Raw genomic sequence first — 25,163 nt, 5'->3', positions numbered from 1 at the left:
TTATGTGAGATTTGTTGTGCAGTGTGATTTTGTGCTATTTCTTGGCTCCAAACTGCCAGGATACCTTTCCCTTCAGAGATGAAATACTTCCATTGAGGAAACCTTTCCCCTCAGAGCTGTAACACAGGATCTGTACTTTGGTCTGTCACAGACTCCCCATCTGGGGAGAATAGACATGTGCATTGCCTCTCCTCGGGAAAAGTTTTGTTATACAACAGCTCTCTGCCCATCCTTGCTTGAGCATTTACTGGTATGGTTATGTACACGCAACTGTAGCTATTGAGACTTCATGATACAGTTCACACAGACTGTTAATAATGTTATTTGTGTGTGTGTGTATGTATGTATGTATGTATGTATGTATGTATGTACGTATGTTTTGGCCTGCTGCCAAGCCTGATAATCTGAGTTCTATCCCTAGAACTCACATGGTGGAAGGAGAGAACCACCTTCTGCAGGATGTCCTCAGGTACAGTGCTGTAATGTGCACTCATACACACAAATCAATGGTTTTTAAAAACCTGAAATCTCTTTGGCTAATGTCATTGGAGTAAGTTAGAGACTTGAATCATGAGCACAGTGTAGCAAAGAGGAGTGGACTACAGCTTCCAAAGCAGCAGGGGTCTCAGCCCCACAGTTGCCAAGGAAGCAGCGTTCTTAGCATTCTCAAGAGATGTGTCCAAAGCAATCAGCTCAAAACGGTTTTAAATTTAGTGTATTGTTGCAAGAGTAATTCACCAAGTGGAAGCCTCTAAGAAAAAAGCAAAAGCCTGCTCACCTTATAAAGCACAGGCCCCTCCACAGTGCTGTTACACATCAGCATTCCTTCTGTGGCAAGCACAGCTCTATAAGCTGTCTGGTTTTCTATAGCTGGTAGGTTTTGTTGACTCATGATGAGAAGGTCTTTCTGTGCTGTTTATGACTGGAGCTAGTAGTGGTTGAGGGCAATCAGGATGAATGCAGTTTGGAATACAAGGCTACATAGCTACAGGTGATTGGACTTTGGGTATCTAGACTGTGGCCTCTACTTTTATTTACCTTTAACACTAAGCCTCCAGATAAGAGCTCAGCACAGTCAAGACCATGATTTCAATCTTTTTACGAAATCTGAGAATACGGAACACAGCCAAATGTGGCAGAGTTCTGACTTAGAGTTTTGAGATGATAAATGGTCATTTTCAGTCATTGTGTATGTGTTATTTTGTTACACAGCACTAGAAAAGTAATACAAAGGGATTACATACATGATTACTAGGATCATAGGGACTGTAAAGGAGACATTGGATCTAGCCAAGACTGGCTGACTCTTGCTCAGTTCAGCAGAATGGCTCAGTTAACTTGTTGGTTAAAAATCTCCAAGCTCACTTCTGGGTTTTCAAAACCCACCAATCTCCGAGCTTGAAATCCCTCCAATCCCTGGGCTCACCCCAAGCTCAGGACTTGAAATTTCAGCAGTGTTGCCCCTCACCTCACCCCTGGAAATCTCCACCCTGGCAAATAAATCCTGGCCCCAAGAAACCCTACCTAAGAAGCCTGGCTCTGCTCAGTTCCTGAGCACAGGCAGCCACACTCTAGTGTCTTTCCTCATACATCTCTTGTGTGAAGTTTGTTATGCAGTGTGACTTTGGGGTGTTTCTTGGCTCCTGACTGCCAGAATACCTTCCTTTCAGAGCTGCAACACTTGCACTGGGAAAATCTTTTTCCCTTAGAGCTGTAACACTTGAATAAACCACAGCCTGGGGGATAATACATGGAGGTTTTATTAAGCTAATAAGTTTTAGATGCATTTGTTATGCAGCTGAAGCTAACAGTTTCGTGTTCTGAGGTGAGAGAAGTACAGAGCCATTCTTAAGTGAAAAGCTTCATCATACTTCCACAGACAGAAAAGACTGCGGGAAGGGCATGGGTTCTGAGTCTGAGCCCAGCGCTTTATGTGATTACCATTTGTTGAGTTTTTTTTTTATTAGTACCAGGGTGAACGCACCAATGTAAACTATATAAATCTAAAGTAGATATTTCTAAAACTTAGAGGATTCTATGCTACATTTTTATTTTTGAGTTAGGTAATCTCGATCATATCCACTCTTCTACCTTTAAAGTTCTCATCTATTTAATGGGTCTGTTCACACAACTTACTTTACAAAAATATGACTATAAGCTGTACATATTAGAAATTATGAGCAGCTGTCTAGAATTCAATTTCCACATAGTTAGCACAGAAGTTCAATGATAGTGATTATAACCAGCTATGCTATATAAACTTTATGTCCGTATACCTATCAGCATTCATTCTGAGGCGGAACTTACATGGGTCAGCCAACCTCCCTGCTTAATCAAGAGACAGCAATTAGCCACTGTAAAAGTATGAATACAAGCTGAGTTCATGGGTTATCAGTATGTTCTAGTACTGGAGCTGGAGAGGCAAGCTGATAATTTTAGGCCTGATAGATTTTACAGTCTGATGGCTGTATCAACTAATATGGAATTCATGTGGACTGTAGTAGGCTGGCGTCATTTCAAGTCTGTATAGGTCTGTGCCTCCATGGTGTGTGTGTGAGTGTGTGCGTGTGTGTGTGTGTGTGTGTGTGTGTGTGTGTGAGAGAGAGAGAGAGAGAGAGAGAGAGAGAGAGAGAGAGAGAGAGAGAGAGAAAGTGCATAGGAATGCAGGCACAGTCATCACCACAGCCTCACTCATTCTTGCAGAAATCCTTTATGGAAAGTTTTATGTTTGTTTAAGATGGACACTCACAGATGTTAAGTAGATGTTAACTTTCTTAAGGGTCTTTGTTTTCTTGGTATACTAAAATGACACATTTTAGTAATGTGTCACAATTAGTAAATGACATCTTTGTCAAGGAGAGACTCTTAACAAACCAAAGGAACTAAGGAAGACTGAAGAAAAGAGTCCTACCGAATAATCGAATCCTTTCTGGCTGCCTTAGCCCTTGCCGTTTCCACCATCACTGCATTACTGTCACAGTAATCCTATGATGCCTTATATCTGAACTATATAGTTAACTATACAGTTAACTGGTTATCTAGGCTGCCCTCAAAGTTTCCGTTTCCTAGTTGTCAAAAACGATGGATGACAGGCAGGTAAATCCCGGTAACAGCCTACCTGGCTTGTTCAGACCCAAACTGAGCTGAACTGCCTCAAGTGGTCCCCATACTTAGCTGTGAGGAAGGATTTTATTATTGGAATTTTCAGTGTTTTTAGCAGAAACATGGAAAAATAAAATCCGTACTTTTGGAAGATCTCGAAACTATACACTAAACAAATCGGTTCTTTGGATATCCACCATCACTAAAGAAGTAGCATGTGGTCCACAGCGAACACATAAAAAGTAGGAAGCCGAATTTAACTTTGGGGTTGATTCTGTCCTTGAAGAAAATAAGTCGGAGGATGGCATTTCTGTCTTTTAGACCGGCTTCTAGAATTTATATGTGATACTCTAGTCCAATCAGGAACGTACTGAACTCTTCGTCCTTGCACTATGATCGGTACCTACATCAAGCTCTGCTCTCCAGTTAAAGAGCTAGTTTCTTTATATATAGACCATTGGCTCAGGTAGAGATGAAGTGTCAGTCGGTGAGACTCCGCCCCTCTCGACCCCGTGACCCGTCCCCCTTCTCAGGCAGCCGGACTTGGGCGAAGTGGGCGGGCCGTGGGCAGGCCCTGGGCCGTCGTTTCCAGGACGAGAGCGGAGCGGACCCTGAGCCCTCTGCAGCAGCCACAGCCACTGTCGCCTCGCAGCCAACCGCCACCATGGTGAAGATCGTGACAGTGAAGACGCAGGCATATCCGGATCAGAAACCGGGCACCAGCGGGCTGCGGAAGCGAGTAAAGGTGTTCCAGAGCAACGCCAACTATGCGGAGAATTTTATCCAGAGCATCGTCTCCACGGTGGACCCGGCGCTGAGGCAGGAGGCCACGCTGGTTGTGGGCGGGGACGGCCGCTTCTACATGACCGAGGCCATCCAGCTCATCGTACGCATCGCCGCAGCCAACGGGGTAAGGGACGCGCGGCCCGGGCGGAGCGTGTGCGACGTGCGGGCTCTTCTGGGCCGGCGCTTCCGTGCGCGCCACCATCCCGTCCCCGCCCCGCGCACCCTCCCTTGACCTTGGCAGTACCCTGCCCCCACACCCCCATTTGCCTTAGACACCCCCACCCCCACCCCCAGTTTCGCAATAGCACTGCCGGGAAAGGTGAGCCCGCCGCGGTGCAGACCCTGCGTGGCGTTGTGCTATTCTGGTCTGGGATTGGGGCAACTCCCGCTGGCTCACGGCCTGGCGTTGGGAGGGCCCGGGTGACCCCAGCACTTATCCCTCTGGGGCGTCAAGCCAGCGATCTGGGCGGGCAGGTGTCCAGTCTCTCTCCCTACCCTCTAGTTGGCTTGAGAAAGGCGCTTCTTCCCCTTCTGGGCCTGCTGCCTGGGCTCAGGCTTTTTGAAAAGTCCAGTCTCTGCTGGACCTGTTCCACCAAGGGGGCTGGGACCTGAATTTTCATTAAAGCAGTAACAATATACCCAAGGGCTCTCTTATGCAAGCTGTCCTGACAGGCCAGGAAATTAATGCAACGCCCCTGGTTCCGCCCCCTGTTTAAGGAGGTTAACTGTCTTAATTGGGCAGGTCCACTAGAGAGGTGAAATTTCTTTTTCCCCTATAAATCTGGTGATTATAAATTTGGATTTGGAATTGGTTATTTGTTTCTACAAGATATTTTAAAAGGAGTTTTAAGGAACACATTTTCTTTGTATATTTAACATAACATTGGAATTTTCCTCAGCTCCTCTGGGGCTCATTCCCTTCAACAATTACTTGTATTTTAACTTAGTTCAATCTGCCTTACCAAGTACCATGACAAACATTTCACTGGTGTGACTCAAGAATCTTCTTGAAGCCCTATAAGGAAGATGCTATTATGGGTACTTTAAAATCACCGATGACCGTACCGAAGCCTGGGCAAGTTAAAGAATTTACTATAAGGGGAACACTGAATCCAGCACAGACCTGCTGGTCCCACTTGAGTGGCTTCTGAAAATTAAGGGACTCTTAAGTTACAGGACCTTCTTTCCTCAGTTTTCATAGATCTAAACTGAGCTCTGTGTACTTTCCTGAATGGGTCAGACATTTACAGTGGAAGACCTCTGTTACTATGCCCCTGAGTGTTCAGACCACCACAGCTTTCTATGTGGGAGAGAGGACAATCAGCTACGTGGGGAGGATCCCTTCATCTCCACCCATGCGCACAGGGGCCTCGGTCAGCAGTTCCCTGGCCTATGTATGCCCAGTTCAGAGAATGGGTGGGGGAAAGAGAGACTCACAGTCAGCAATGAGCCGTGTCCTTAGGAGCTTTTGGCATAGTGTGAGTTTTAGGGTTCAAATGGATGTCTGTCACTTTGGGAGTACGGTGGGGTGTGAAGGAAAGAATTAGTTACTACAAAAACAAAACAAACAATTAAACCTCATCACGCTTTAGCCACTGGCCTGCTGTACTTCCCTCTTTGGCCAAACTCTAATAGTTCCTGTATGCACCGATTCACACAGTGGCCACTGGCTACCTTACTGCCATCTGACTTCTGTTGCTTCCACCTCTCGGCTAAAAAGCCCCCTCAGGGAGAGTGACTCTGCTTGCTCATTCCCCGTAGCACTGTTGTAGGCCTTCCCTGTCCCCTGCATTTGGCTGACTTCGAATAGTCTCATTCCTTGTGGTGATCACGTCACTGATCCTTCTCACCATCACAGATTGCCTGCCGTGCGTCCACCCTAGCCATGCCCTAGGTCTTTGTCCCCAGCTTGCTGCTCTGATTCTCTTAAATATCGCTCCTCCCCAGGGGGTGTAAATGTGTGATTCCATTAAGATCCTATGCTCAGAAAGCTACTGCTCCTTTTCCATAGATACCACTAGAATAGATTAATCCAAGTCCGGTGAAGTTATGTTTGCCAGTCATATGTGCCCATTGGAGAGTAAGCTTAAGACAGGACTACACTTTACATGAAGGTCTTTCCTTGGTATACTCAGGGGTATTAGTTCAGGACCTCTGTAGTTAGCAAATTCTGTAAAAGATTAAATCTTCAAGAAATAAATTGTTCTGGTCTATTTTCAGCATGAGGAGCAGTTAGAGCTCATCAGAGAGTGGCAGATAAGCAGGGGGTCTGGGCTTCTTTCTCTGCAAGCTGGTGGCTGGCATCTGCTTGTCTGAACACTCTGGAAGCTGAGAAGTTGCAGGCAGGCTGCACCTTGACTGAGCCATGATTACAAAAGGCGGTAGTCTCAGGCCCCAGAGTATTCACCACCAGGTAAGGCTCTGCGTTCTGTACCAGGAGGATAGGGAATTTGGGAAGGCAGCTATGCTAGAAGAACTGAAGACTGTACCTCTTTGGAGTACTGGCCTATGGGAAAAAGAAAACAGGACACATCAGGAACTTTCAAAAACACTCCTTTTCCATAGATACCACTAGAATAGATTAATCCAATTTCAGTGAAGTTATGTTTGCGAGTCATATGCGCTCATTGGAGAGTAAGCTTAAGACAGGACTGCATTTTATGCTGGTCCCTCTGTCTGCAGAATGGTATTAAAAACTGCTTCACTATTGCTATTCTCTCGAATTTGTTATTGTATAGTGAGGGTCCTGTAAGATGAGATGCTTATTTGCCTATAATCCTCGCATTTACCTTAAATCATCTCTGTATTAGAAAACCAAATACGGCATAGATGTTGTGCTGTGTGAAGATACAGTGTAAGTGTTCGCATTTGTCTCATATTACTTCTTAATGTCTATATGTGAATGTGCGTGTATGTGGATGCATGTGTCACAGCAAGCATGTGGAGGTGGGGACAACTGTGGGATTTGGTTCTTTCCTACCATGTGGGTCTTGGGAACTCACGCTTAGCAGCAAATGCTCTTACCTGCTAAGCTATCTCACTGGCTTCTGTATTATATTTCATTGCATTGTTTTTGTTCTTTTTGAATATTATCAGCCCTTGTTTGATTAAACCAGGGGTGTGGACATGGTGACTAGAAAATTCAGACTGTACCTATAGTATGTAGACCAAAGGTAGTGTTTGATGACTCTGGTTGCTCTGAATGGTCAATCACCAATGTAAACAATGTTGCAAGCACACAAAGCAAAACCATGGACATGGATTTCTTGCCTACAATCTGTACACTCAGGAAAGAGTTGTCTGAGCAGGCTGGGTACCAAAATGGGCCTGAAATATACTGACCCAGACATGAAGGCTCCTATGATCACAGATCATATCAATCAGAACTTGAGAACTCCCAGTCTCCCATTTGGGATGACCACCTCTGTTTTGGCCTGTGTTCGTATGGGTGGGTGCCTATGTATGTGTGTGCAGGTATGCCTACATGTATATACACATGTATGTGTTTAGAGACCAGAATGTTTTTCTTTATGCACCATCTATATTTTTCCTTGACGCAAGGATCTCTCACAGGCCCAGAACTCCCCAAGCACATCTAGCTAACCAGCAAGCCCTAGTAAGCTGTGCTGTATCTTTAGGGTAGGCCTGGCTTAGCAGAGAGATGTCTTTGAGTCACTTTGTTATTGACTACCCGTTTAAAAAGTTTAATAACTTCCTGCTTCTTAATTATCAGCAACTTTTGAATGATTCTTCAGTAGTTTGTAGTTTCTGATTTTGAATCAGCATTAAATACCAAGCTGAAGAAGATTATGTCTTTTTTTTACTTAGGATATCTTGGGTTCTGGGAGGGGTTGACCAGAGGAGATACATACACACAGAAAAAAAGGCAGAATTATTAAAGAGAGAACATTCTGGATTTGAAAAGAGTGAGGTTGAGCTGACTGGACTCTCTCTGTCTCTCTTTGTCCCTCTGTCTCTCCCTCCTTCCCTCTCCCTCCTCTCTCAGTGTGTGTGTGTGTGTGTGTGTGTGTGTGTGTGTGTGTGTGTTTATCTGGATACATGTGTATACCTGCATGTGGAGATCAGAGGACAACCTCAGGTATTTTTCAGGCATCATCTACTCTGTTTTTCGATATAGGTTCTCTCTTTAGCCAGGAACTTGGCAAGCCATCCAGGTTGGCTGACGGGAGCCCCAGGGTTCTTCCTGTATCTGCTTCTCCAGCACTGGGATTGCAAGCTCACCTGGGATTTTTGTGGAGAATTTCTGCAAATGGAACTCTGGTCCTGATGCTTGCACTGCAGCTTTTTACGGAGTAAGCTCTCTCCTCAGCATGGGAACTAGGCTAGGCAGGCAGAGGGCATCTGCCCACCTCTCAGGAGAGGAGGGCGGCAGGAAGGGCAAGCAGGAGTACGCTTTAGAGACTGGCACTTTGTCACGCATAGTCTTTGCTGCAAATGTGCTTTTTTTGTTTGTGTTTTTTATCCTTCCGTGCTGGGCATTGGTCCCAGGGCCTCGCCGGAATTAGTCAAGCACTGTACCACTAATCCGTATCACTAACCCCTGGTCACATAAGATTTTATTGAGTTTTTTTTTGAGAATTTCTCTTCCTCAGCTTCACAAGTATTCTCTCTAAAAATAAATGAATAGCCCTTTTTCTTTAATGTGGTCTATTGCTTCAGCTTTAAAGACTAAAAAGGAGGCTGGGGAGATGGCCAGGTGGTTAAGATCACTTGTTCCTCTTTAAAAGGACCCAAGTTCCGATAAGACAGTTATAATTTCTGGTTTATATACCATCCATTTAGTAGGGGAAGAAGGGAGTTTTGTGGTAATGCCTTTTTTTTTTTTTTTTTTTTTTTTTTGTAAGGTACTAAAGTGTCAGTCGTCGCTGGTTGTATTGTGAAGCTTCTGGAGAGAAAAACCTGAGCTTCACCTCTTTTTCTTCAAGTAAGGGGGCTGAATTCCAGCTCTCATACGTGTGGCGAAAATGCTCTGTACAATAGGCCCAGCTACAATGTGTAAGAAAGCGAGGCAGGGAAGTCTGAAGTGCCCCACCCATTCTCCTGAAGCTCCCTGGAAAACTTGGCCATATGCCCAGTCATAACCAGCCACTCACCTGACTTCAGACCTAAGCCCATATTTGGGGAGCTCCTTCCCCATGTTTAAAAATCACCACCTAGTGTGGTAAGTTTTAAGGGTCCATGAAGGAGCTTTGGTGGAGAATTTGGAGAAGGCTTTTCTCAGCTGCTGTCCTCAGAATAGAAATGGCCACAGAGGGTGTCGCAGTTGGGGTTTTTGTGACTGTGACTTGGGGAGGGAATGATTTATCTGACTTATACTTTCACAGCACTGCTCATCATGGAAGGAAATCAAGGAAGGGACTCAAGCAAGGCAGGAACCTGGAGGTAGATGCTGGTGCAGAGGCCACAGAGGGGTTTAGCTTACTGGCTTGTTGCCCTCCTCCCCAGGCTTGCTCAGCCTAGGGCTGGCGCCACCCACAGTGGACTGGGCCCTCTGCCATCAATCACAATTAAGAAAATGTCCTACAGGCTTGCCTACAGCCCAGTCTTACGGGAGCATTTTTCTTAATTTAGTCTCCTCTCAGATGACTTTAGCTTGTGTTAAGTGATGGAAAAGGAGCCACCACAGAAGGGCAGCGCTGTGAGCTGCTGCCAGACGGTAATGTGAACTTGCTTCGACTGTCCATCTGCAAAACTTCGTGCTAACTCAGTCTCTTTCTTTATATTGTATTCACTTTAAGCATTTCACTATAACTACACAAAATGGATTAACATAATTAATATCCCAGTGAGATTATAATGTAATTACATAATTTCCGCCTTTCTTTTCCTCCCTCCAAGCCCTTTCATACTCTTCTTTTCTCTCTCAAATTCATGACCTCTTTCTTCATTAATTGCTGTAACACACACACACACACAACCTGCTAAGTCTGTATAATGTTACTTGTACGTATAGATGCAGGGCTGGCCATTGGTATTGAATAACCAGTTGGTATGCTCTTTCCTATTTTCCCCATTGTCAGCATCCCTTAGTTGCCTGTAGTTCTTTGCATAGGGTCAAGGCCATGCCATGAACTTTCCCCTTGTACTTTAGCGTGTCTGTTGTAGTCTCATGCAGCTTAAATTGAGGCAGTCATGTTAGTGAGACTTTTGGGTATAGCTTCTGAAGTTTCTAGGGAACACAGTCTCATATGAAACTTCCTGATCCTCTGGCTCTAACAACATCATTTTCTTTCCCCTTCTAAGGCCATGATCTCTCAGCCTTAGGTGCAGTAATTATGTTGACGATGTGTCCATTGGGACTGGGCTCCACAGTGCTGTGATTTGATTGGTTGTGTTTTTTTTTTCTATAATGTTCTCTATCTGTATCAAAGAAAAGTTTCCTTAATAAGTGACAACTGTACTCATCAGCCTAGAATTAGAGAAGGCTATACCAGGTACATTTCTTAAGCCGTGAATTGTGGTCATGAAACGTGGTTCACTTGTCCAGCTTCTTGGTAGTGTTGGAACTGGGACTTTGGCCTTCTGATATTTCATACAGTTGATCTTTTCTATAAATAAGTATATGTCATGGGGCACAGCAACACATGCCCATAATCTTAGCAGTCAGGAGGCTAAGACAAGAAGCCTGTATGTTTAAGGCCAGCATGGATTACTAAGTGGGACAGTGTCTCCTAACAACAACAAAAGGCAAAAGGCAAGCCATAAACAGAAGTGAGTATATAGTCACTCACTATAGTGAGTCAGAGAAAGTGGCTCCAGGGGTTGTGATGACATCCTCATTCAAAGTTTGAGGACACTGAATTAGGCAGTGCTGATGGACTTCCAGAGCTTTGATGTTCAGATGAATTCTATGTATTTACAAGTGGTCCCCAGATAGAACAACTTTGGGGAATACCAAACACGACAATACACGACATTGAGTGTGTATGGCCATCTACAACATAGAAAACTATCTTCTCAAATTTAGCTGACTTCTTCCTTTTCCACTCTCTAATGTCACACGGGACATGAGATCTGTTTTCCTGCAGGATACCTGGCATAGCCTGCTATGGCAAGGAATGCTTGAATTTGTGTTTGGCTGCTCTGAAGAAAAGTGGCTCAGCACAAAATGTGTTTCTCTTCCAGGTTCCAAAGGGTGGAGTCATGGGGGGAGCAACAGGAGCCCCTTTTGACTAGATACCCATCCCCTACTAGACTCAGTGGGCTCGCACATTACCTTCAGAGATGCATTCTCAAGACAGTGTTGTAAATGCCAGGTTTCCACTCCGGGTGGCTGAGAAGCACAGCCAGTCTAAGTGACTTTAAACAGGAAAGCCATGGGCACCTGTTTGAGGCCATTTCCACGACTCCTGGATTGAATCAAAAACTAGTTTGGGAATTGTAGTGTGAGAGAAGGATTAAAATCCACAAGAGGTTTCTGTTTCTTGATGCTCCCTATTAAAAGATGGAAACTGAACTAGATGCCTGTAATCCGAGGACCAGTTGGCCTCTCAGGGATCAGTGGTGACAGTGGTCAACATCCAGTTCATATGGGAAGTTATGCTGTACTCGTGTGTGTTCCACGTTAGAGTGGAAGGTGACACTTCAGCATAGCCAAATCACTCTTCAGTCCTTTGTGCACTGATGTATAGAAAAACACGAAATTCAGTATATTCATCTGTAGAGGACAACAGGACCAGGCTAGCACTCAAAGCTGTGTAGGGAGCAGGGCTGAATGAGGGCCTGTAGTCTGTGAGGGACACAGTGGCAGAATAGCCCATGTTGTTGACATCTTCCTCTTCCTCAGTGCGTGTCAGTTGTAGCTAGCTAAATTCTTGCAAGGGAAGTACTTCTGCGCTGTGACTACATTGCAAACTTTCTGTTACCCCGAGCTGCACAGATGGGAAGCCCATGAATTGTAATTTAACATGAGTAAATTGGAACATGGTGGCTTTGGGGCTTTCTGCCTGCCTTATGTTTGAAGTCTCTTAGATTGTTCCAGTAATGCTTGCCCCTCCCACTGCAACTCAATTTGGCTGCTCTGGAGATTGATACTCAGAGGTGGCCCCCAAAGTGAACATTGTGTATACTATGCAGTCTATATGGTAATCCAAATAATTTGTATGACTATGTAGGTTAAGCTATGGTAAGAGACTCAATAGACACAGCTCAAAGAAGATAGAAGTTTTTCTTTCTTGGAATGGCAGGCACAAGCAGGTTGGGTCCGGCCTCCTGTGGTCTTGTGGCTTGCCATCCTGCTCCTGCATGAGGTTGTGCTTGCCCACCTGATTGCAGATGGCTCCCTATGCACCCCGCTTGCTCTTATCCCATGTTTGGGTCGTCGGCAGCAGAAAGAGATGTCCATGTGACCCAGCTTTCCATTATAGCAACAAATGCCTGAGTGGAGTCAGCTTCAAAGGAGGAAAGGTTTATTTGGCTCATCTTTGAGAATTTTCCATGGGTGGACTGTTGACCCCACTGTGGTGGCTCTGTAGTAACACAGTATGTCATAGCAGGCTTCTCTGGTATATGGTAGAGGAAGTGCATGCTGTTTATGGCCTAGTGCAAAGGCTGAGGCTGGATCCCACTGTCCCACTCAAGGGTACTAACCTACTAAATACTAGTAGGCTTACCTCTTAAAATCCTAATATTGTCCTGGGCCCAGAGCTTAGCCTAACACACGTCTTCCAAAGGACACATGTCCTCTAACACGTGTTACCCAGTATATTAGGCACATGGTTAGCTAAAATGCTTGTATAACTTAAGAGAGAGAAGAAAAAAATTCAAATCCTTGCCTCGGTCCATTGCTTTCACTAGATCACCTTACCCACTGTTTACACTACCTCCCACCCCCATCCCTCCAGGGCAAGTAGCCCACGTGCTTCAAGCAATGCAGTCAGTTCAGTGTCTCCAGTCTCTAAGTGTCTGGTGTTCTCTCCATCAGGCCATAGATGGCTTCTCGAAGCGCAGCATCCAGTAACTAATATGTGTAATAACGTAACTGTTTAGCCACATATGTGTGTGTACAGGTAGGTGGGTAGAATAGCGTCAGTAGGTTGGGAGAGAAGGAAGAGTTTTGTGCAGTTGTATGTAGACATGTGCTGAGCAGTGTTGGCCACAGATGTGTTCACTATGTGACACAGATTCCCTGCCCTGGTCAAGGATGAGCTGATGGGGAACCCTGGTCCTACCCTCTGCAAGGAACTTATTTTCCCCAACCCCTTTGCATAGTGAACAGCATTGAACATCTACACCCTCTTATTGGCTTCTTTTGATGAGAGGTGGAGCTAGGAAGACAGGGTTGCCTTTGCAGGCTGTGGGTCCATGTTCCCTTATAGACTCAGGGGGCTGCTGGCCTGCTCTGCTCACATCTCTGGGCTGCTTATAAAGCAAAAAGGTTTATTTGACTCGAAGTTAAGTTAAAGGCTTCTGTCTGAGGCCAGGCACAGGCTCTGTGGTAAGACAGCTTATGGAGGGAGCACATGTAGTAGAGCAAAATGACTTACGTCACAAGCCGGGATGCAGAAAGAGGGTGGAGTCCACAAGCTTCTGAGGAGAGAGGCATGCCCTCTCCTCAGGCCCTTCCTCTTGAAAGTTCTACTTCCTCTCCAAAATACCGTAATGTTGGGGACCAAGTTTTTAGCACATGGGGCTTTGGGGACACTGAAGATCCAAAGTGCAGTAGTAAGCACATGGTGGTGTTCACACAGCCTACACACTAGTGCCACAGTGGTGATGTCTTCATTCCCAAGGGCCTTCCTGATGGATGGGGTAGTGTGATAAGCCAAAGCAGTTATCACCAGGTGTGCTAAGAGGTGATGCTGAGGGAAAACAATGTCTTCAGCAGTGCAGGGCCAGCCTGGGGCAGGGTCCTATACGTGTCTGTCTCTATGAGGAGTAAGGCTGGAGAAGGCTTGCTGCAGGTGAGAGCATTGTTCTCAGCCACTTTCTGTTCAGAGCAGACAAGGCTATCAAGAAGAGGAGGGCCAGTTTCAGTGTCTTGAGGAGAATAACTTCTTCCCACTTCTCACGAGCATAAGCAATCAGATTTCTCTTTTAACAAACATATCTGAGCTTCCACATCCCAGTTAGCATTGTTCCCTGACATGTGGCCACTCTGGGACCGTGCACTTACTCCAGCCATGTGCCCGCCCAGTGCTCAGAGCCTTCTGAAACTCCTCTGTGGGAATTATTTTTCAGGCCACTGGTTTATGGGCCAGGTAGGAAAAGCAGTCACATTATTTTATAGTCAGGCTTCATCTTTCACTTAAAATGATGTAATGAGATTTGAACACCCACTTCATTCATTAGACATGGCTCCAGCCATTTTTTTTTTGTCTCTTTTCAAAGTTCAAATCTATTCTCAAAGGATGAAATTTGTTATGACTGAGGACTTTCAAAGGAAGTGCCGCAGACAGGAAAGACAGCCTCCCCTAAAAGACTGAGTGGGCTGTCAGCATCATTTGGAGATCTTGCTGCTCCCTGAGCCAGTGCTGAGATGAATACACTGACTCAGAGCCGGGAGTGAGTGATGGGAGTGAGTGATCACGAGCTCCCTCCACACTATGGAGAGGATCTCAGAAGACAGCACATGCTGAGGGGAACCCCATGGTCCCACTTTCCAGTGTGTGGTGCCACAGACACAACTGTTTACTTACCCAATGTGATCTGCTCACCAGGGTGAGCTCTCTTCCACTCGGGTGAAGGCATGCTTTCAGTGGGCATTTTGCAACTGTGTAACATTGGGAAAGTTTGTTCAGGCACAACAAACAAATGGCTAAGTACCAAGCCCTGACCTAGGAAGATAGTCCCATCAGCTCTAAGTCACAGAAACCCAAGCCTTACGACAGAGCCCACGTGATCCATGGCAGCGAAGAGTTCGAGACGTGGAGTTGAGATGGCATAGCTGGGTGAGGACAGGGAAAGAAGGCCTTTTGATTTAGTAGTAATAAAACTGTTATGTTCCAGGGTCTTCATGAGGCCTCTGAAAATTTTATTCTGTGGCTCAAGACGAAGCACTGTTTAAGGAAGATTTTAAATGAAATGTAGACCACTCAGATGCATTGGGAGGAAGAGTTTGCCTGACATGAAGGTTGAGCTTCCTCTGTAGGTGGGGCCACACCCCGAGAGAAAACTGCCTAGCGCACAGTTCAGCCTTGCCAGCTTTCCCACGGAAGACCCAATAGAGAGAAGTGGTAAGTGGCTTCAGCATTAGTGTGAGGATGCACTAGCCTTTGTGAGGCACCCTAGTGCCTGATGATTTACTAAACAGGAGTGTTCTGATAATTCTAAGGGTTTCACAATGACTCAGATACCGAGACCATTGGAAGACAGAGAGGGAAGGGAGAAGGAGAGGGTCTTTTGTGTCTGCCGCCAGCCACTTCGTGGATATCTCATCCTATCTCCAGCCCTACAGTGTGTCTTAGATTTGCCTGTCCAGGCCGTGGTCCCTGGTCCCCATGAGGCTCAGCCATGCTTCCCCTGGATTTAAGGGCTGAGTTCAATGTGATACCTTAAGATGAGTCTGTGGTGTGGTTCCCTGGCCTAGGCCAATGTCATCCTCCAGATAAGAAGATTCCAGAAACACATCTAACATTGCCATCAGCCTCCTGGGACACATGGATGTGTTCATTTGACAAACACTGACATTGTGTGCCAGTGACTATGTAAGGTGTATAGTGAAACACAGGTAAAGCTATGTGGTCATTGGATAGATGACATCCATGGATAGCTAAAGATACAAAGATATATATAGGTTAGTTTCCTGTGACTGCTGAGACAAATGACTACAAGCTGAGGGCTTAAAAAACAGAAATTTATCATCTGTTTCTGGAGTCCAGAAGTCTAAAATCAAGACGTAGGCGGCAGAAATAGTAGCCAGAGGACCCTTCTGTGACGTGTCTTGCTTTGGGTAGTCCAGAGGTTCCTGGCATATGCCTAGTCACTACTTCTGACTTCCCAAGGCCATCGATATCTGTCTGTCTTCTTTCCCACCCTGAATTTCTATGCTGGGGAATTCAGCTCTTCTGAAGTATGCGGTTTACTGCTGTGCCACGCCCTCAGCCCCTTCTGTTATCTGAAGGACACTTGTCATTGGATCTAGGGCCCACCTAGATAATCCCAGATGCTTTCAAGATCCTTAACTTTCAAAGACATTTTATCAAACAAGGTCATCTTCCATCACAGGCTCTGAGTGAATAGATATGGGGGTAGTAGAGACCACCATTTAATCTACTACAATTAGCATGTGATGGGAACCCAGAGACCCCTGCTCCCCAAACACACATGCGCGCACACACACACACACACACACACACACACACACACACACACACTACTGCTCCTGCTTTGATGGGACCAGACCAGGACTATCTGTCACATGAGGCAAGCGCTGCTCTAAGCATACTCTAGGTCTCAGGGCTTCATCCTTCACAGTGTCCCTGTGGACTGCCTCTGACATAATGCCAAATAGAAGACAGGCCACTGGGTGGCACTCTGCATTGCACAAAGTAGTTCATAGTATGAGTTGGAATTGACTTGGGTTCACGCTGTAGTTTCAATTTACTGTGGAATGTTATGAGCTCTGCCTGTCATGTCTACGGCTCAGAATCCTCTCCTGTGACCAGGAGTTCGTTCTAATAGCTGATGAAGAGTGTCATGGGACCTGATTGAGTTCACAGGCTTCTGAATGCTTGAGGAATTCAGCGTGCAACCTGAGTGCCAGTTACCAGGGTGTCATTGAAACTGTACTTTTGATTCAGGCAAGCCTTGCACTCCTTGGGCTGATTCAGTCCTGCCCCAATCAGACCTCAGAGCTCTCCCGACAAAGCCTCAGATGAGCTGAAGATCGGCTCAACCAGTACAGACTTCCAGCTTCATGAGGAGCGTGGTAGGAGGTTTATCATAGTTACGTCCTCTAGGATGAAGGGGAAGGTCACAGGGAAGTTGAGATCCACAGGGTGGAAGGAGAGAGCTCATTCCTGCAGTTGTCTCCGGAAAGGGGCACACATGCACTCGTGTGTGCAGGAACATACACACACACACACACAAAATATAATAAAAAAGTAGATCATCTCTTTCACTTAGGATTTTACTATAGTATGACATCAGAGTCAGCCAAACATGAGTTTGGTTCCTGGATATACTTTTTATTACCTGATGTTCTGTTTAGGGTAAATTAAAAATGTCCTTTTTGTGCTGAGGATCAAACCCAGGTCTTTGCATACTAGGCAAGCACACTACAACTGAATTACAGCCCTAGCCTGTTGAATTTCTTTTTACTTATTTTTCAAATTAACATGTCATAGTGTAATTACAGACTCCCTCCACAAGTCACACACAGTCTTAGTTGGCTGCCTCAGTGGGACTAGGGTCAGGGTTCAGTGGGAAATACACTTTATATTACCAAGAGTCCCGAAGCAGTTCCCGCCTTTGCAGCGATGCTGCTCTTGGCAGATTTGCCAGTATCTAGCAGCATGCCGCACACCACTAAGGTTCATGTTGCAGAGCACAGGCGTTTTCTCATATGCAGCTTTCTTCATGCAAGCTCGGGGTGGGAGAGGAGCCTGTTCCAAGAGACTAGGTTCAGTCTGTCTGTCTTTTGTCTGACACTCAGCTATCTTGTCTCTCAGTTCACGGCAGGCAGCCCTGATGTAGGCAGAATTGTCCCTGAGTGGTCTTGCATACACAGTGCCACTGCCCATTAGGATTCAAGGAGAGTTGTAAGAAATGGCCAGATGGGTCCCCTTGTTCCTGGGGCCTCTCTGGAACAGTGTTGGAAGCTTTCTGTCCCTTAGACAGTTACCCAGCACAGCCTCAGTGCCCGGTAGTGTGTTACACTTTCGGAGCACTCAGTTCTATCCATGTGGCCATGAACAACAGTCTTTTTTTTTTTTCTATGACTGAACAGTGGTCCATTTTGTATGGGTGTGACAGTTTCCCTATTCATTCACTATGGACTCAGTCGACTTTGGATCTTGGCTATGGTGAATAATGGCTGCAATAAACATGATCTTGGTCTCTTTTCCTTTGCATTTATAATCAGCACTGGGATACTTGGGCCACACTGTTCTACTCACAGTGTTTTGAGGTGCCTTTATATTAATTTATGATGGTGATACCAGTCCAGTGTACATGGCTACCTACAGTGAGTAGCAGTTTCCCCGTCTCTGCAGCCTCACCAACATTTGTCAGTCCCTGGATTTGTTTCATGTATAGGCCAACCTTCAGCCTGGTCCAGGAATTACTTCATGACTCCAAGGGGAACAAAGAGTTTTGGAGACTTAGGTCAGCAAACCCAAAAGGCTGTTTCTGAGTAGGGCTGGTCGCAGTATTTGTCCAGTGACACTGAACCTCCAGCGGTTTGCTCTAGCTCTTTGTTTAAGTAACAGGCTACATGACATGAAACAGGTCTTCATGTCACCTGATGTCTTCAGTAGAGGAAGTCTGTGAACTTGGGTTCACGGTCCAGATTGTTATTGTAGAATGAATTAAACTTGAGTACTTAGTTAATTACATATTTTATGGATGCAAAAAAAAAAAAACCCCACACTGCAAACAACTACACAGTACAGCTATTTTTCTACAGCTCTCTCTGAGACATGTCTATATGTATGTATATATAAACATATATATATTGTTTTAAAGATAGTCTTACTGTATAGCCTTGGCTGGCCTAGAACTTGGGATGTAGTCCTTGAACTCATGACAGTCCTCCTGCCTCTACCTCCCACGTGCTGGGATTCCAGGTATACGCCGTCACACCAGACATTCTCTGACATTGTTGACAAGTCTAGTAGGATACAGTGTCTCCTGTGACCCTTCTTTTCCTCTGGTTTGCCTTGGTGTGTCCTCTGTGTAGTTCACATTTTCTACCTTACCGGGAATAGAACCATGAAGGCCCCTTGCCATTTCTGCTGGTGATCCCTGAGGATCCCCAGGAGAGGAGTAAGCTTCCTATCTGAGCTCCACAGACCAACTAGCTGTCCTCCCCTCCCTCCTGCAAATTCCAGCCTATATACATATACACATATATTAATCATAGTATTCATATACATTTCAAATGCTATCCCCTTCCCGATTACCTCTTCACTAATTCCCCATCCCATCCCCCTCCCTCCTTGCCTCTATGAGGGTGCTTCTCCACCCCCTCACTCACTCCTGCCTCACTGCTCTGGCATCCTCCTATATCTAGCATATTTTCAGTTGTTACTATGCAAGTCTCGTGTGCTCTAGAAAGCAGTCACATGACAGTTCTTAGGCAGGGAGCCCTCTACAAATGCCTGAGTTGCCTGTGGTAGGGGAGAAGTTTCCAGTGGTTGTTCTAAGAAGGGGAGACTGTTTGGCTCCCTAGGAAGATGCCCATGTTCATCAGCCTCCCCCCAGTAGTCTCAGAGGGCATTTGATGCTCTCATGCCAGAAGTTGAGTCACTCAGGGTTTTGCTTTGAGCAAGCCTATTCCTGATACTGAGGTAAAAAGCAGTGAGAGAGAAAGACGAAGCTTCCCCTTAGATCCTGAGCCACCATCCAGGCTGACACTTGGTGATGAGGAGCAAGCACTCTGGGGCAAAGTAAACCCAGCATGTTTTTACTCAGTCTGCCAACCCTACTGCAGAGAGCTCAGCTGCCCCAGAATAGGACATGCCATTTTAAATTACTGCTAACTTACGTCAGTTTCCCAGGATTTCCAGAACAAGCTATGACACACTGTTGCTTCAGACAACACCCATTCACTCTTCTAGTTTCAAAGGCTTGGAATTCTGAAATCAGAGTAGCAGCCCTGAGGGTAAGCTGTTGATGCTTCTTCCTTCCCTTTTCCTCTCTCTTCACCACCTCCTTCCAAACCAGAGCCCTCACGTATGCCAGGCAAGCACCCTGCCACTCTAGAGAGAGCTGTAGCCCATGCTCTTAGGAACCCTAGAGAAGGCTCTGCCTTTGCTCCTTCCTAACTCTTATCACTTGGTAGTGCTTCATAGCTCATATTCTCTACCTCTGTCCCCATGTGACTCCTCCTGGGGTGTCTGTCTCTGTCTTCAAATCACTCTTTCTTTACAAATATGACAGCCATTGATTGGATTTAGTGCTTGACCTAGTGCAATAATACTTCAATTTCATCTGTAGTGTGGGAGTAGTGAGAACACCTACACCATGGGATTGTTCTTATGTGTGCCAAAAAGCCTACATGTGCTGTTAGCACAGTGCTGGACTTTACATGAATTTATATGATCTCAACAGCTTGAGAGAGAAAGCGGTTGGGCTGCTGTGTAATAGGTGAGGAACCAGATTGATTTCCTCAATGCTATTTAAGTACTAAGTAAAGCCTGCCAAGAATTTGAGTTGGAGCCCTTGTTTCCGCTGTACCGAATTTCTCAAAGCAGATGGTCCTCAAAGTGCATATAGTCCATAATACTATGCTCACTGATCCATGAGGTCCAAAAGATGACCTCAACAGCAACAACAAACTTCCACTTCTTCTTCTTCCTCTTCCTCTTCCTCTTCTTCTCTTCCTCCTCTTCTTCTCTCTTCCTTCATCATCATCATCCACATCGACATCATTATTCCTATTGCTGTAACAAGACACCATGACCAAGGCAATTATAGAAGAAAGAGTTTATTGAGAGCTTACAGTTTCAAAGGGTGAGTCTGACCATCATGCTATGGAGCATGGCAGCCAGCAGGAAGGCATGGTGCTGGACCAGTGCCTGAAGCTTACATACATCCTGACCCACGAGCACTAGGCAGAGAAAGCTAACTGGAACCTCAAAGACCACTCCCAGTGACACACCTCCTCCAACAAGGCCACACCTTCTAATCCTTCCCAAACAGTTTCACCAACTAGGGACCATGTATTCAAACATAAGCCTATGGGGGCTATTTTTATTCAAACCACCATAGATGCTGCCCTTCCAGGAATTTGTTTATTTTATTTTGAGACGATATCTCACTCTGTAGCCCATGCTGGTGTCAAACTCAGTAGGCAGTCCAGGCTGGTCAAATTAATGGTGATTCCTCAGTCTTAACCTGTTGAGTGCTGGTGTTACAGGCATGCACCGTTGTCCCTATTTTACAAATAAGAAGTTGAAGTCAGAGAGACTGTACACAGCCAGAAGAAGGCAAAGTCAGGGCTGGACCTAGGCTTGTCTAACCCAGAGCCCTCTGGGTAGAGCAAAAGTGTGCTTGGTTCAGTTCTAGGCATTCTTTCTTCTTCTTCTCTGTTCCTTTCAATTTCCATTTTCCTTCCTCTGTATTCATTCTCCCTGCCTCCCCCAGTGCCTGAGCTAATGCAGAAGTTGAGAGAGTGTTTGTCCCACAAACCATCTCTCCTCCCTGGCTCACATCAGGAGATGAGTTAGAAGGGCTAGATCAGGCCTTCTCGGTACCTCTTGATTTTTGTTACTGTGTGTCCAGGCAGTTATGATAAACACTTCATATATTTTATTTGCTTGAACTTCCTCAAGGGAGTTTGCTCCCTTCACATTGATTCTCCACTGGAAGGCAGTTTCCTTTCTTTGGAGCTACGTTTCTCCAAAGCTGGCCTGTGTAAGCATGAGACTGTCCTGGAGTAACACTGTTTCCCACTTTGTGTTAAAATCTTAATGATTTGTGGGCCATACGGAGACACAAGGGGCCTGGGGAACAGGACTTTCCTATGTTTAGACAGGGCAGCAGTTCTGGAAAAGAGAACGCTTTTGTCATCCCAAGGCTACAGCAAATTTGCCTGATTTTTCTTTTTCCCACCACAAGAGGGAAACACACAACCACAAATGATTTGAAAATAAAGCAGTTCTGTAAGCAGACTTGTGGGTGTGGGTGTCCTTTGTCTTTTAAATGGATTCATACTTACTGCACATCCTTATGGGTCACAGTGGTGATTCAGTGCATCCATGCAGTGCTCCATAGCATTTATTATTTCGTTGTGACTGGTGGCTTTGGAACTTGCCCTCCCCCCATCCCCCAGTTAAAAACCAAGGGAGTTTAGTACTTAACTCCAGGTAATACCCAGAGTGTGGGAGGGCACACACTTAGACTGGTGCGTCTTTAAGTTGGAGAGTTTGAGTTCAGCCACAGGACTAAGAAAGGCATCTCTGTAGGCCAGGGCTGCTGGCCATGTCCTTCCTTCTGAGCACACAGTTCCCGTACCAGTTCCTAGTGAGCAATGTTTACTCCAGCTTTTGACATATCTTCTCTCCTCTACCAAAACGTCCTCAAAGGATAAGGGAGACAGTTGCCTCTCTCCCTCTTCCCATCTCTTCCCGTGTGCTTGGAGGCCAAACTAGTCAACAGGTCCAGCATCACAGAGGCTCATCAAAACTGTGAGTAGATGTTGATGGTTGCAGGTGGTCAGCCCAGTGAGATTCCCTGAACCCCTGTGAGGACCTTAGCACAATGCTGAAGGCTGCTGGGAGCTGGGACTGCTGGGAGCTGGGGCTCCTTGGCCTCACGGTAGGTGGAGGAGGAGCCCAGGCAATAGCTCTCTGATTCTTATCTCTGTATCTCCGCCCAAATCCTTCATGTTCCTCACCCTCTGTGGAGTCATTTGTCAGGGTAAGGTTTTGTGTGTGTGTGTGTGTGTGTGTGTGTGTGTGTGTGTGTATGGCACGTGAGCATGCCATCTGCACCTCTGACTTTCTATGTGTACTATTTTGTTTACAAATTCATTGGTACTGCATTTCAGATTTACAAATCACATGTCTGTGGTTCAGGTCATCCTCTCTGGTTCTGCATGGTCATGCAGTGTTCTGATCCTCTGCTAAGTAGCTACTCTGTGGTCAAGCATTGCAGTAACGTTTTACATGCTTTGCTCTATTCACTTTTTGACCTTTTTTTTTTTTTTTTTGAAACAGATTCTCATGTAGCCCAGGCTGGATTACATAGTTAAGGATGACATTAGGTTTCTGATCCTCCTGCCTCCACCTCCAAGTGCAGGAATTACAGCCTCTTTGCTACAGTACTCTGCTTATACAGTACTCAGGGATTGAACCTGGGGCTTTGAGCATGCCAACTGAACTAAATGCCCAGTCCTAACTTCTAGAACTTTGAAAGGGAGTTTCATTAACCTTGGTTTGCAGAGACTCTCTAAATAATGCAATGTTAACTGTTTATATTGTATTAAGCACTGTGAGTATCCTGGAGGTTTCTTAATATGTGAAGATATATATAAATTATATGGAAATGGTACCCTTTCATATAAGGGCATCTGTAGATTCTGGGATTCCTTGCACAGCCTGTCTACACATGAGATGGGTGTGGACTCCCATCTCTAATGTTACAGAAAAAGACATGGAAGCACAGGGGAATTAAATAAATGTTGTCCAAGGCTGTTCAGCTAGAGGCTGGAAAGCTGAGGTTCAGATCCTGTCAGTCTGGCCACAAAGTCCATCCCTTTCAATATCTGATGGGATAAACTTCTAGTATATTCTAAGTTCTCTTGAGTGTTCTGTTAATGTTTATAATTCTGATAATTCCTCTTTTTTAAAGTTGCGGTTGTGATTCTAAATAAGTTGACCCTCTGCCTGTTGTCAGCTGTAGCCACAAGGTGACATTTAGATGAGGTAAGAGCCCACATTCCTTAAATGTGTTTAAAATACAAACTATATTTAAATTTTCTATAATGGCGCCAAAGACATTAATATTGATGGAATATCCCTAATTCTAAAAATACCAAAATCTAGAATGCTCCAAAAATCTGATACTTTCGAGCACCAATACAGTACCACATATGCAAAGTTCCATGTGTGACTTCATGTTGCAGGTCACAATGAAATCATAGGCACGCTAAAAATTTTGTATAAAGTTGCCCTCAAGCTGTGTGAAGATGCATATGAACAAAATGAGTTTACCTAGACCTAGATTCCATCCCTAAGTCATCTCATATCAGTGCGAACATTCTAGAATTCAGAACTAAAATCCAAAACCCCTCTGGCCTAGAGAATTTTGGATAAGAGGCACTCAATGTGTATTGTCAATTTGATTTATTTTTATACAAGGTATACTTGGCTATTCTGTACTTTATCCTAAATATATATTTTAAAATGCCCATGTAGGGGTTGTGAGTGTAGCTTAGTGTGTAGTGTCTGCCTAGATGTTCAAGGTCAGGGATCCGATTTCTACCACTCACTCCCCCACTTAAACATCCATCCGTTCACTTTCTCTGAGTAATTAGGAGTTACTTTTCTACTTGAATACGGGTGATGCTGTGCACTGGATGGAGTGCATGCTGGCCAGGGATTGGAATGTGGATCCTTCCTGGCCTAGGATGTCAATGCCACAGAGAGCCTCCATGATTTCTGCTCACGGCAGGTATTCCCTAAAGGTTATGTCTGATATCCTGAACTCCTACATAGTTCAGAACATACGTCTAACCCATTTTCTGCTTGATTCTATTTTGCATTCTTTTCTGATTTATTCCTCACAGATCAAGGCCACAGAACCTCAAGATATGTAAGTGGCGCCATGTTAGTCATGTTTGAGTATCCCTCCCTGTATATCTCCTGGCTGTCAGAAACAGTTTTACTGATATGCTTGAGATATGGCGGGTCTTATTCCTCTAGTCCCTTAATCTGCCTCTCTCTGGTTAAAGGGCTAACTGGCTCTGGCTAGTACACTACAAAGTCTCAGTTTTAGAGCCCAAGACCTGAAGTCACAGCGGTTCAGCTTTGTAACCCTGTCCATGATGGATTGGAGTCAGAGTCCTCTGGGGCAGGGTAAGGGGTAGTTCTCAGAGAAGAGAGAATGGATAGAAGCTGAGGTGGGGAGAGAGGTCAAAAGGCAGTGTTGCTTAGGAAATCTCTTCCTGCTGGAGGACAGAAACCTCTAGACTCTGGCAGGTTCAGGGACTCAAAATTGAAGGTGTATTCAGAAGGCCAGTAGGGGCTCAGTACTCAGCAGATTATATCCACAAGGCTCTTCAAAGCCACTCCAGCTAAGGAAGGTGTGCTTTTACCAGCCTTGCTTGGTCTGCCAGCCTTCGTGTACCAGCTTTAGTTTGCCAGTCTTGGATGATCTGTCTGGTGTCTCTTTCTGCAAGCTCTTTTATACACTATTGCTAGCCAGACATGTTTCGAAAACCATGATGGTTTGTGTCCTCCCTGCCTTAATTCCTCACACTTCTCTGATACTTACAAAAGTAGGTTTATGGGCCATGTAACTCCATGTCTTGCCCAGGTGTGTTTCAGGGCTCATCCTTGGGATTGCTACTGCCCTGGGACAGCATGTTGGCCACCACACTATGATGGCTTCCTCCTGATGTGATGACTTCTTTCCAACAAAGACCCACT

At 45.4% G+C, this 25,163-nt stretch overlaps 1 protein-coding gene across 1 annotated transcript in view; it reads left to right on the top strand.

Annotated features, from left to right (window-relative positions):
- The first annotated feature begins 3,663 nt into the window (after window positions 1-3,663).
- Window positions 3,664-25,163, top strand: part of Pgm1 (phosphoglucomutase 1) — a 59,087-nt gene continuing 37,587 nt past the window's right edge. Inside the window, exon 1 of the mRNA XM_028778784.1 lies at window positions 3,664-4,012. Coding sequence (XP_028634617.1) covers window positions 3,767-4,012 — 246 coding nt within the window. The 5' untranslated portion in view covers window positions 3,664-3,766. The remainder of the gene's footprint in view (window positions 4,013-25,163) is intronic.

Source organism: Grammomys surdaster, unplaced genomic scaffold, assembly GCF_004785775.1.
Source record: "Grammomys surdaster isolate TR1022 unplaced genomic scaffold, NIH_TR_1.0 341, whole genome shotgun sequence".
Classification (NCBI taxonomy): domain Eukaryota; kingdom Metazoa; phylum Chordata; class Mammalia; order Rodentia; family Muridae; genus Grammomys; species Grammomys surdaster.
The sequence above is the reverse complement of the archived record's forward strand: the minus strand, read 5'-3'. Positions and strand labels throughout refer to the sequence as shown.